The sequence below is a fragment of the Galeopterus variegatus genome, unplaced genomic scaffold (assembly GCF_000696425.1).
Source record: "Galeopterus variegatus unplaced genomic scaffold, G_variegatus-3.0.2 Scaffold1458, whole genome shotgun sequence".
In the NCBI taxonomy this organism is placed as follows: domain Eukaryota; kingdom Metazoa; phylum Chordata; class Mammalia; order Dermoptera; family Cynocephalidae; genus Galeopterus; species Galeopterus variegatus.
The window spans coordinates 106,227-119,385 of NW_007727569.1; the positions used below are offsets into that span (position 1 = coordinate 106,227).

The following is a 13,159-nucleotide window of genomic DNA, read 5'->3' on the forward strand; positions in this document are numbered from 1 at the left end:
TTTTTTTTTTTTTTTTTTTTTTTTTTGTCCTTTTTTGAGACCGGCCATACCGCGCTCAGCCAGTGAGCGCACCGGTCATCCCTATATAGAATCCGAATCCGCGGCGGGACTGCGCTCCCAGCGGGACTGCGCTCCCAGCGCCGCACTCCCCCAAGTGCGCCACGGGCTCGGCCCCTATCTCCAACTTTCACACTAACGGGTTGAGTCTCTCCACCCTTTCCTTTAGAGCCGGATCCAACAGGTACTCCTGTTGCTTGCAATACTTTTCCTTGAGCTTTTTCTGAATGCATAATGCCTCCTTTGGTTACAGTTTCGGCTGCACTCCTTTCAACCAATACTCAATCAAAGAGTGGAAGAAACTTTCTAAATGCTCTTCCTTCCATGACTCCCTCTGCCACCGCAGTTCGTATTCTGCCCTCTCGCCACCGCCACTGCCAGGAGAGCCGTTGCTTTTTAATAGTTATAAATTGGTTGACTGCAGGAGAGAATGACGTCTATTTGGTCTTCTTGACTGGAAGTTGCATGTCAAAGCATATGAATAATTAAAATTGCACTGAGATATCATTTTAAACCCACGGAAAGTTAGAAACGAATAATGTCAAGTATTGGCAAGAAAGCTGGGATATAGAAATCCCACCATTGATGGTGGGGAGTGTGGACTGAAACAGACATTCCAGAGAGTGTGGAGCTCAATATGCATAAGAAATTATCACAGAACCAAAGGGGACTTGTACGAGGATATTTATTGCAGCAGAAAGATGGAGGTAACCTAAGTGTTTGTCACTGGCATAGTGAACAAATAAAGTAGAGGGATCCACATAACAGAATACCTTGCAGCAGTTAGGAGCAATAGACTAGGAGGCCGTGGGGTCAAAGAAAGTTTATTTGTTTTGTTTTCTTTTTTAAGATGGTAGATATTACAGCATGTTTGTATGCTAGTGTAAATGATCTAGTAGAAGGAAAAATTGATAATACAGGAGAAAAGGGATACTGCAGGAAAAACAGTCCTTAAATAGGCAAGAAGGAATGTACTCTATTGTAGAACTGGAATGTGGGCATGGGGATAAGGGATAGGAGAGGGGGAATGAAAGTGCCCTTCAATAAAAGCAAGGACGAGCCGGCCCGGTGGCGCACTGCTACAGTGCGCCGCTTGGGAGCATGGCGGTGGGATCTTCTCTCCTCTCTTCCCCTCCCCCACTGGTTAAACCGGATCTGGACAGGTGTCTGACCAGGCAGGAGTTTCTTTTGGCCTGATTCCTCCTCTTATAAGGCGAGCCTTCTCTGCAGCTTGAATGAATGAATGAATGAATGAATTTATTTTCCCTATATAAGATGACCGGTAAGGGGATCTTAACCCTTAAGTTAGTGTTGTCAGCACCACACTCTGCCACGTGAGCCATGGGTCATCCTTGCAGCTTGAATTTAATTCGACATATTTGTCTGCCCTATTTTCTCTACTCCTCGTAATAACTTCGTATAGCATACATTATACGAAGTTATACGAGTCCGGTACGGGCGCGACATTGAGGGTTGCGATCCGTTGCCGGACACGAAAAAAGACTAAATAAATAAATAAATAAATAAAATAAAAGCAAGGACAATTCATTGTAACAAGATGGAAGTCAGAGTATACAGGTGAAAGTAGAGGTAAATTAGTCAGATCGGTGGTAGGAAAATAAGGATGTATTCTTTTGATACTGTTATTTACATAGTAAATAACAAAGTCATCAGCTAAGAGTGAGCAAAGATACAAGTATGCTGGAAAACGGCAGAGAGCATTCACAAATAAAGCCTCCCTTTCATTTACTCAGTCAGGGCGCACCCAAAAGACATGGCCAGTTACAAACTCAGAGCTCTACCTGCCTTTTCTAATTAAATCCAAAGAACAACCTTATAAGTAGATACAGCTATTCATAAACAGGGAAACTAAGGAGGGTTTTCTCCTTCAGAATCAGGGCCCTGAACACTAGGTTGAGGTGGGTGAGAAATAAAATGAAGGGCCTCTAACCTGGGGGTGACTAGGTAGGAGTGGAGACCCTTAAGTGGTATTAGCTCTGTTTTTTGTTTGTTTTGTTTTCCTTTTTTCTTTTTTTGTATTAGCTCTATTAACTGATGGGAGTTTGAGCAGATGAAGCTCCAGTCTCAGTGTGACATAAGAAATCTCAGGTAAAAACCTGAGCCCTTCCTCCTGATCACCTGATCAGCTTAACCATTGTCACCAGGTGGATGACCTTGGAGAAGTAACAAGCTTGCAGTTCTATAAAATGGAGAGTGATGTCGCCTAGCTCACATATTTTTATAAGTGACAGATTCTCTAAGGCACTAAGTTTGAGGAAATATTTTGCAAATGAAATGGTGTATGGATATACCCCTACGTGTTAATGCTTTTCCTGTTTTTACTATCATGACTATTGCGCAAGTGGTCTGGAAGAGGCCGACCTCCCGAGGGCGAAGCAGAGATTCTTCAGCAGAGAATGGGCCCTCTAGGCCGCCTATCAACACAGAGCAAGTTTAAAGAATTTTAGCCAATAGTCTTGGCTTGGGGCGAAATCTTTTTTCAAGTCTGAACTGCTCTGTAAGTCTTCAGGCTTGAAGCTCTGGGGGAAATAACGAGGCTCTCTAGGCGAAATGTGCAATGCCAGTTTAAGGGATTTGAAATGCCAAAGCCGCGTGGGGCCCCACTGCCGCGGGTTGGGCACCAGGGGGCGCAGGTCGGATCGGTCTCGGGGCTAGCAGGGATTTGAGCAGCAACCCTCAGTGCGCCCGACAGCCTCTGGCCTGGATCGGGGAGCTGGTACGGAAGGTCCCAGGGGTCCATGCCATTCGTAGACTCTCAGTCTCTAGTGTCCTCTCCGCGTCCCTTTTCACTGTGCCCTCCTCCTTTCCAGAGCGAGCACGTGCTTGGAAGGCGCCCGGGAGAGTATGAGCGCCCGTCGTGGGGACACACGGACATCCTGGTCACCAGAACTGCGGGAACTGAGGCCGCCCGGACGGCGCGGTCAGACTCCAGTGTGGACGGGGAGGCAGCTGTTCTCCCAGGCGGCCGTGGGGGGCAGCAGAGGGAATGGCGACAGGTGCGGGAGCCCCTCCCGGAGTAGCAGGGAAAGGCGGGCTCCGGGGTCTGTTCCCAGGCTGGAAACCACCCCCGCCCCCCCATCCAAATCCCCCAGAGAGGCCGGGCCGGCGCCGGGTCTGGAGGAGGAAGCGGCCGGAGACAGTGCAATTTCACGCGGCCTCTGGGGCTCGGGTTCCTGGGCAGGGTGGATGAGTTACGGGGTTTCGAGTCCCAGGGAAACTGAGGTGGACTAAGCATGAGGCGAAAAATACCACCCCCCTCTCAAAAACACACAGAGAAATATTCACGTCCAGAGAGAAAATCACCCAAGTGATCCAACCGGCTAGGGGAGTTGAGTGATTTGGTTAATGGGCGAGGCTAACTTTCAGGGGCCGGGCTTTGGAGAGCTCTCCCCACCCCCATTCATTACCTTCAAACCCGGGGGACATTTGGAATATAGACCTCCCTTTAGCTCGGCCTCTGCAGAAAGATTAGGGTGAGACCCGTCTCGATCTGCCCGGCCAAGTTGCGGGACAGGGGCGTGGGGCGCGCTCGGGGCGGGCTGTCCGAGGCTCCAGCAATCCTACTCCAGGCTCGCGCGGGAGGGGCGCGGGCGTGACTCACCCCCTTCCCCCTTCGTTCCCTCCCTCCCTCTCTCAAAGACTTACACCCTCCCCTGCCATCCCGCCCGGACTCCGGCTCCGGCTCCTACTGCAGTTTGCAACCTTCGCTGCCGCCGCCGCCAATTCGTTGGCGGCTCAGGTGGCTCTCGCTTCGATGTCCTAGAGCGGCAGGGACCGCCGGGCCGGACTCGGCTGGGCTCCCTCTACTCCCTGCTGGAGTCATGAGGGCGAACGGAGCTCTGCAGGTGCTGGGTTTCCTTCTCAGCCTGGCCCGGGGCTCCGAGGTGGGCAACTCGCAGGCAGGTAAGCGGCGCGGGAGCACCGACAGGCTTGGGACCTCGGAGCCCGGGCCGAGTGCGCGCAAGTCCCTGAGGGCGGGGGCAGGGTCTCAGGTGGTGCTGGGCTGACCCCGGAGCCGCTGGGACCACCTGGGAGGGGACGACCCAGCTCGGGTTCTCGGCGGGGTCCGGGCGAGGACGGCATTCCTGGACCCCCACCCCCCTCCCCGGCGAGTCGCTGACCGTGTAATTGGCCTCCCCTGATAAGGCTGATGGCGAAACAGTAATTCACACTTCTGAGGGGCCCTGCAGGGAACGGAGCACGGACCTCCATTCTGTAAACGTGAGGTGATGGTTGGATGTGGGGATCTTGATGGAAGAGCCTCAGTTTGCTATTCAGATTCCTACCCCTCACCCTGCCCCAGGTTTCAACAACCCCCGGTTTCGTTGTTTTGCCGACAGGGCGGAGCTACAGAGGGTTGGAGGGGGTTGTTGTTTTCTGGTGTTGGAAAAACAGGAGCGGTACCTCCTCTTCCGTGAGTGGGCCTGCCCTGGAGAGGGCTGAGATTAGCTGGAGAGCCAAGTCCAGGTGACATCAGGATGAGAGGCCCAACAGGCTGGCTGCCCCCTTTCCCTCAAAATAATAACGCTGGCTAGTTCCCAACTTGATCAACCTCTCTTTGTCAAGACCAGGTCTGTTTAACTAATATTTACTGCGCATCTACTATACACAAGGCCCTGGGCCAGGAACTGTAGTAGCAAGGACGTCCAACCTGAGGGTCAAGAGGGCACCTGTCCCACCTTCTCAGCCTCCCATCCTGCGGAGTCCTTCCTAGGCTGAGTTTCTGCCCCCTGTCCCCATTCTGTTTATTGTCTGACACTGTCTCCAGGACTACAGAATCCTGGATTGCTGTTCTCTATTTCTCCTCCCCCTCCCATGCCATCTGAGCTCACCTCTTTGGGGTGTCTCTGGGACTATAGACACCTGAGGGGTGCTGGTGTTGCTGGAATTGAAGTCCTGTGGATCTCCTCCCCTCCCCCCAGCTCTCAGCTTGAGGTTTGGCACAGTCAGGGCCCCTTCCCCAGGGTGGGAGTGGGAGAAACCACCTGTGCTTCCCCCACAGTTGCTGAGCCTAAATTTAGACCCTGGGATCTTGAGATGTGAACACTCCCAGCTGGTGGAGGAGGGTGGTCTGGGGACTGGAGTGGGAGGGGCTAGTGGAGTGACTGTATCACTGTCTCATCCAGACTCCTGAAATCTTCAACCAGGAACCCAGGAGTCCCAGGTTCTGGCCACCTTCCCTAGGGGGAGGCAGTAGGCAGGCATGGTTGAGTCTTTACCCTTTATCTGGATCCTGCAGCCTCTGGGCATCCGGCCCTGTCTCAATCCTTCTATAGACCCTTTGTCCCGGTGGTGATGGGGGTGGGGGATGTTGGAGGGGAGGCCTCTGGTTGAGGAGGGGCTGGAGATTCTTGCTCTGTCCCACCCCCAGTGCTCTCCACCATAGGAGGGCCTGTGACATTGCCCCTCCTTATGCCCCGATCCCTGGGTACAGAGGTGTTTTTATAATTTCCCCTCCCTCCGCCCTGCTCCCCACGCGGCCTGGTTCCTCCCCATGGTGTTGTTTATACTCCCTTCCTGCTCAGGCCCTTTGCCCCCTGCTGTGTAATACAGACTTTACCCTCAGGGTGGCAAGGAACAGGGACCTGTAACACTGTAAGCTTCCAAGCACAGACACAAAGTCCGCACAAACTCTTATGGGCAGGTGGGATGGTTAGGGCCACCTGAAATGCTTTCTGATAAGGAAACTCAAGGACAGACCAGTATGGATTTCTGGGCCAGCAGGGGAGCTGTGTACATTTGTGTGTATCGTGTGTATGTGTGCACACAGACTACACACACCACTTCCCTGTGCAGAAATCTTGGCTCCTCCCTTACCTGGGGAGAAGGGTTGGCACCTTAACTTGGAAGAGGGGGTGTCCTGCCAGGAAGGGGATTGGGGTGGAGCTGTTCCAGAAATGACTAACCTTCCTAGTCTTTTTCATTTCAGCTCAAGGACCCTGGAGTTCCCAGGCTCTTCTGGGAGCTCCGGGCCTGTTTATCCCTCTTCCCTGGAACTAGCCCACTCCGGCCTTTCATGGCGAATGATAGGGAAGAGGAGCCCTCAAAGGTCACGTGGTTGACTAGGAGAGCATCTAGTGGGAGGGGTCGCAGCCTCACCAATCTACCTCCCTCCATTCCCACTCCTGCCTCCTTCTGAGCTGCCTCAGGGAAGGGTGGTTGGAACAGGTGGTTTTCCACCCCCACCACCCCCAAGTCTTTCACTGAGCCAGAGGGAAGAGAGAGGGGTAGGGCTTCATGGTCCGAGATTTCCAATAGCCCATTGTTCTCCATATTTACGAAGAAAAGTGAACTCCTAAAACTGACGAGCCTCCTGTGCCTCTAGTCTAGCTCACCGCCAATGCTGGTGCCAAACAAACAAACAAACAAAAGAGGATAACCACTCATGTTAGACGCTTTTTAATGAATCTCTTCTGACAATAAAATTGGATGGAAGACTTAGTTTCAGGGGTCTGTTCCAGTTTCCCTCCAGGCTTCTCTGTGTTTTTTGAAAAGTACTGTAGGGCTGGAAAGTGATGCTGAGGGAGTTGGACTGTGCTAGAATAGGGAAGGGAGTGAGAAGGGAAGCCAAAGTTAGGCAACCAGCTTCTTATCTTCCAGCTTTAAAGACAAAGCTCCCATTGACCCCACCACCACCACCAAGGCTCCCCCCTCTAGTGAGGTCACTTGTCTGAGCCCAAGGCTTGAGGGTGGGGGGGGTGCTGCTGAGGTCGGGGTGTCTGGGGACAGGGTGAGGTAGCCCCCTCCTCCTGGATAGAATCACTTCATTGTGGGCTGGACTGTGGCCCCAGGCACTGCTCCCACCCTCTGCCCCCATCCCACCCTCAGTAGACACAATAGGGGCTGTGTGCTAGCCCCAAAGAGATATTTATTCCAGGACCTAGAGAGAAGCAGGATGGGAGTAGAGAAGTAAGGGCCTTAGTTGGAGGGGGAGAGGAGAGTAATCCAAGTTGTGATCCTTTCCTAACTTCTCCTTTCTGGGGAGGGAAAAAAATCCCCTATATCTTCCTTCTCGGTTCTAGAGAAGTAAGGGCCTTAGTTGGAGGGGGAGAGGAGAGTAATCCAAGTTGTGGTCCTTTCCTAACTTCTCCTTTCTGGGGAGGGAAAAAAATCCCCTATATCTTCCTTCTCGGTTAACCCCTTAGTGTCCAAAGTAGTGCCTGAGGCACAGAGGGATGGATCCTGGTAGAAAAAAGAAACCTTTTCACCTTCCCATTCAGGGGATGGTGAGGGGATTTGAAAGGAGAGGAGGCCCTCAACCTATACAGGCCTCCCCATCTATCCCTAGTGGGGAGGATTGGAGGCAGCAGCCTTCTGATCCTGTTCAGTGTTGCTGGAAGAGGGCAACCAAGGCGGTGGTTTCGGGGGATGGCAGATGGGGCTGAAAACTTGTGTCCAGCCCTCTGCCACTCTTACTTCCACTTTGAACAGTGTGTCCTGGGACTCTGAATGGGCTGAGTGTGACTGGCGATGCTGAGAACCAATACCAGACACTGTACAAGCTCTATGAGAGATGTGAGGTGGTAATGGGGAACCTCGAGATTGTACTCACAGGACACAACGCTGACCTCTCCTTCCTGCAGGTTAGCATGCCCGACCCCTTCCTCAATGTGTTCCTTCTTATCCTCTCCATCGAGGCCTCTTTCCCTTCCTCCGAGCTATCCTCTGCTGGAGCTCAGCATTCCTAAGACTCAGTGTATTTATGGGGATGAAGACTGGAATCTGGGACCTATGGTCTTGTCGTTGTAGCCAGGGATACACGAGGGTGGCCATGAGAAGGAGGCAGGGTGTTCTGTGGTGTTCTGTGAAGGGGTGGTGTTCTACGTTGGTGTAAGATAAGCAGGGACTAATGCAGAGAGGTGCCGGGGGACAGGAGGAAGGGACTAAGCCAGGACCCTCCTGGCATAAGGAGCTCTGAGAAGAAAAGGGTAGGAAACTAGAATTCCTCTATCATTTCTGCCTGTCGTCAGTAGTGTGACACAGTCTGCTCCCTACTCCAAAATAGGAATTACAATTAAGAGTTAAGGACTCCTTCATGCTTTAAGGAAGGAGAGGGAATTGAGACTTTTTTCCTGTTGTCCCTCTCATTGACATGTTCTGCGCCATCACAGTGGATCCGAGAAGTGACGGGCTATGTCCTTGTGGCCATGAATGAATTCTCTACACTACCTTTGCCCAACCTCCGAGTGGTGCGGGGGACCCAGGTCTACGATGGGAAGTTTGCCATCTTTGTCATGTTGAACTATAACACCAACTCCAGCCATGCTCTGCGCCAGCTCCGCTTCACTCAGCTCACTGGTCAGTTCCTGATGATTCCTTCTGGACCTGCCCCTCTGCCAACCTGCTGACAGGCACTTCCTCGGTGATGACCCAAGACTGCTCACTCTAAGTGCCCCTTTCAAGGTGCCCACCACTCTGACTGCCATGGTCTAAAGGTCCACCACTCCTTACACAATAGAGGGCCCCCAATGAGGAGCTGGGGACATCTGCTCCATGGAGAGGGCCCTTAGGTCCTGGTGGGGCTGGAGCTGGAGCTGGATCTGTTGCCCATTCCTCTAACTTCAAAGTACAGTGTACCTTGAAGTTTCTCCTTTCCTGGAAATCCCACCTTTACTCCCTCCCCAAGACCTCACGAGCGGGAGAAATATGGGGGTTAAATACCACCGGGCTGCCTTTACTTCTCCCTGTCCCAATCAGTTGGAAAACACACAGGTGGAGCTGGGGGAGGGAGCGTTGAGTCAGGGATCTTCTCTCCTCTCTTCCCCTCCCCCACTGGTTAAACCGGATCTGGACAGGTGTCTGACCAGGCAGGAGTTTCTTTTGGCCTGATTCCTCCTCTTATAAGGCGAGCCTTCTCTGCAGCTTGAATGAATGAATGAATGAATGAATTTATTTTCCCTATATAAGATGACCGGTAAGGGGATCTTAACCCTTAAGTTAGTGTTGTCAGCACCACACTCTGCCACGTGAGCCATGGGTCATCCTTGCAGCTTGAATTTAATTCGACATATTTGTCTGCCCTATTTTCTCTACTCCTGAGTCTCAGTGTCCTCTTAGACTGGTGGGGGAGGAAGGGAAGAGGAGTCTTGCTGTAACCCTTAACCCTGTCACTTTTCTTCCCTACCTCAGAGATTCTGTCAGGGGGTGTTTATATTGAGAAGAATGATAAACTTTGTCATATGGACACGATTGACTGGAGGGACATCGTGAGGGACCGAGATGCAGAGATAGTGGTGAAGGACAATGGCAGAAACTGTGAGTGGCCATGATCAAGACTGCTCCCCCTGCCCCACCAAGCCAGAGTGACTCCTTTCCCATCATCACTGTATCCCTAATCTGAACACACCTCTCCACTGAGCAGATACCTCAGGCCCTAGATCCAGGAGCCTGCCAGGAGGACCAGGTCAGTCCCCTGGAATTCAAACCACAGAAGCAGTGTGTCAAGAAAAGGGGCAAAAGATCTCTGGGTAGTAGGCCAGGAAGCCAGGTGTTTGGACTCCACATCCATTGCTCTTTCCTCTACAGCATACTCCCTTCTCCTAGGAATCTACCTACCCTGACCACAATCTGCTGCTCCCTGTCCACTCACATGTACATATTCCTGCTAGGTTCAATTTGCCAAGGAGGGACCAAGATCTTGGGTTGGGACTGGGGCTGAGATTGGCATTTACCCTAGTCCCTCCCCTTCATCTGCGCTGGGTGGTATGGAAATTGGGCTCCACCCCTTGTTGACAGGTTCACTTGAGCCCAGCCCTGCTCTCCAAGAGCAAGGAGAGACACTGCCCTGGCTCTTTGCTTCCTGCGATATAGGTGCCTGTGTGCTGACATCATACCCTGATGACTCAAGCAAGTCTTTCTTAGCTCTGATGGCCCCTTGTGTTGCCTTCCTTCCAAACCAGGTCCCCCCTGTCATGAAGTCTGCAAGGGGCGATGCTGGGGTCCTGGTCCAGAAGACTGCCAGACATGTGGGTTTGAGTTTTCCTCTAAAAACATCAAATTCATACACTTTCATATCCCTGCCTACCCAAGCCTGTGTCAACACCAGGGGTAGGGATGAGCAGTGGCCTTAGAATTCAGTCCCTGACAGCCATGCTTTCTCTCCTTCCATAGTGACCAAGACCATCTGTGCCCCTCAATGTAATGGTCACTGCTTTGGGCCCAACCCCAACCAGTGCTGCCATGATGAGTGTGCAGGGGGCTGCTCAGGCCCTCAGGACACGGACTGCTTTGTATGTACTTTAACCATTCAGCTGGGTTCTGAAATGGGCACGTGGGCTTTGGGGAGGAGGTATGGTTGCGTACGTAACAAGAATTTTATGAGTCTCATATGCTCCCAGGCCTGCCGACACTTCAATGACAGTGGAGCCTGTGTACCCCGGTGTCCACAGCCTCTTGTCTACAACAAGCTAACTTTCCAGCTGGAACCAAATCCCCACACCAAATATCAGTATGGAGGAGTTTGTGTAGCCAGCTGTCCCCGTAAGTGTCTGAGGTGGAGGAACAATAATAGCGGATCCAGGATTTTAGACAAAACTTTGGGAGGCAGAAGGGATCAAGTTGGGTGAAAAGTAGGGAACCTATAGGGCAAGTGGTTGTGATAATCCAATCACCCCCAGTGAGTGGCCCCTACATCCTATCCCCATCTGACTTCCAGCTATTGCCCCTAGTTCTGTTCCTTGGAGCAACAAAGAGCAAAAGGACTTTCTTATCTATAGGACAGGAGTTAAGGAATCTGGGGTGGTAGATGGGGGCGAAGCCGGTGCAGAGCGGGAGGGAGCAAGGGCCCAGAGGAGTTGGCGGTGTTCCTCCCTCATCTCTAATGGTGCCCTCCTCTTCCCTAGATAATTTTGTGGTAGATCAAACTTCCTGTGTCAGGGCCTGTCCTCCTGATAAGATGGAAGTGGATAAAAATGGGCTCAAGATATGTGAGCCTTGTGGTGGGCTATGCCCCAAAGGTGAGTAGATGGTAAGAAGTTGTAGAGACATTCTTTCCTCTGAAAGGTCGCCCCTGCTCTGACCACCTTTTGTGTTTGCAGCCTGTGAGGGGACAGGCTCTGGGAGCCGCTTCCAGACTGTGGACTCCAGCAACATCGATGGATTTGTGAACTGCACCAAGATCCTGGGCAATCTGGACTTTCTTATCACCGGCCTCAATGGGTTAGAGATTCTGCCTTCCCTCCCCAATCTCCCACCCCAACTACCCCTCACGGTTCATCTCACTGGCCTTGACTTTCCTAGTGGAGCTCACTAGGAATCTTAAGTCGTAAAATCTTAGCTGTTACAAAGGACCTGAGAGAATGCTTAACTCAAACCTCCCATCCAGGTCTTGAATCCCCTCAGGGACATCCTTAAGCAATCCAGTATTACCCTGCCGAGTGACAAGGGACAGGGACAGTGTGTCTTCATTCTTAAAATTTTCTAAAAGTTCATCTTGAATTTTATTTTATTTTATTTTTTTTAAAGATGACCAGTAAGGGGATCTTAACCCTTGACTTGGTGTTGTCAGCACCACGCTCAGCCAGTGAGCGAACCGGCCATCCCTACATATGGGATCCGAACCTGGGGCCTTGGTATTATCAGCACCGCACTCTCCCGAGTGAGCCACGGGCCGGCCCAAGTTCATCTTAAATTTACGTAAAAATCTGCCTCCCCACGACTTTCAACTGTTTTTCCTAGTTCTGCTCCTTGGAGCAACAAAGAGGATTTTCTAATCCGTAGGACAGCATTTAAAGCATATGTGCACTTTGTGTGTGTGTGTGTGTGTGTGTGTGTGTGTGTGTGAGAGAGAGAGAGAGAGAGAGAGAGAGAGAGAGAGAGAAAGAGAGACTCTATGGCCACCTGTTTTTTCCTTTTAACTTTTTATTTTGACATAATTTTAGATCTACACTGAAGTTGCAAGCATGGTATAAAGATTAACCATACACTCTTTACTCAGATTCCCCAAGTGTTAACATACCACGTATACTTTATCATTTCTGTCTCTCTCCACACTGTTGTGTTTCTGAACTCCAGACGTGGTGCTCCCTTACCCATTATATTTCATTTTATTTTATTCCTTTTTCCCCCCGATATATTTCAGTGTGTTTTCCTTAAAAACAAGAACATAAGTGTTCATAACCACAGTACAGTTGTTTGCATCAGAAAATTAACATTGATACAAAATATTATCTAATATACAGACCTTATTCAGATTTCACTCATTGTCCTTCTAATGTTGCAGGATCATACCATTCAGTTATCATGTGTCCTTTAATCTATAACAGTTGTTCAGATTTTGTTTATCTTTCATGACATTCACATTGTTGCATACAGGTCAGGAAATTGGTAGAATGTGCTTCAATTTGGATTTGTTTGATGCATCCTGATGATTAAATTCAGATAGAGCATTTTTGATAGGAATACCACAGTGCATCATATCAAGGATGCACATAATGTTGATTTGTCATTTCACTAGTGATGATATTTCTGGTCACTTGACGAAAGTGATATTTGCCAGGTTTTTCTACCGTAAAGTTACTGTTTTTCCCTTTGCAGTGAATAAGTATCTTGGGAAAGTACTGTGTTGGTGAAGTCTGAATAAAGTCTGTAGATTAGGAAATATTTTCCTGAATCAATTATTATTATGATGATAGTTGCCAAATGATGACTTTCTTTTTCCATTTTTTTTTGAGGGGGGCGGCTGGCCACTATGGGGATCCGAATGCTTGACCTTGGTGTTACAAGCCTGCGCCCTAACCAACTGAGCTAATTGGCCAAATTAGTTTTTTTTTTCTTTTGTATTTGTATCAAACAAAAGAGATCTTTATATTAAGTTTTGCATTTCCTTAAAAATGAGGACTTTGTCAAACATTTTTATCCACTCTGGGAAATGCACAATGATTATAAAACATGTGTCATAGTAATTTTTCTTATTTGTACTCCAAAATCTCAACCACATACAGCTTGGGATAGCTTAGAGAGTATAACTTGAAGATTTTGGAATTTCATAAATTCCTCTTTAATTAAAAAGTTTGTATTTTCGGGCCGAGCCTGTGGCGCACTCAGGAGAGTGCGGCGCTGGGAGCGCAGCAGCGCTCCCGCC

At 50.3% G+C, this 13,159-nt stretch overlaps 1 protein-coding gene and 1 pseudogene across 3 annotated transcripts in view; one reads left to right on the plus strand and one right to left on the minus strand.

Annotated features, from left to right (window-relative positions):
• The window catches only part of LOC103593997, a 784-nt pseudogene extending 401 nt beyond the window's left edge, over positions 1 to 383 (minus strand).
• Positions 384 to 3,714: 3,331 nt separating this feature from the next.
• Positions 3,715 to 13,159, plus strand: part of ERBB3 (v-erb-b2 avian erythroblastic leukemia viral oncogene homolog 3) — a 21,248-nt gene continuing 11,803 nt past the window's right edge. The window contains exons 1-9 of one of the 3 annotated variants that reach the window (XM_008577158.1): positions 3,715 to 3,981; positions 7,510 to 7,661; positions 8,190 to 8,376; positions 9,208 to 9,333; positions 9,978 to 10,043; positions 10,189 to 10,307; positions 10,416 to 10,557; positions 10,920 to 11,033; positions 11,115 to 11,235. In XM_008577158.1, the coding sequence (XP_008575380.1) occupies positions 3,900 to 3,981; positions 7,510 to 7,661; positions 8,190 to 8,376; positions 9,208 to 9,333; positions 9,978 to 10,043; positions 10,189 to 10,307; positions 10,416 to 10,557; positions 10,920 to 11,033; positions 11,115 to 11,235 (1,109 nt within the window). In that variant the 5' untranslated portion in view covers positions 3,715 to 3,899. Of the gene's footprint in view, positions 3,982 to 7,509; positions 7,662 to 8,189; positions 8,377 to 8,413; positions 8,441 to 9,207; positions 9,334 to 9,977; positions 10,044 to 10,188; positions 10,308 to 10,415; positions 10,558 to 10,919; positions 11,034 to 11,114; positions 11,236 to 13,159 lie in introns of those variants that run through there. The other 2 variants (XM_008577159.1, XM_008577160.1) reach the window with 2 other exon arrangements.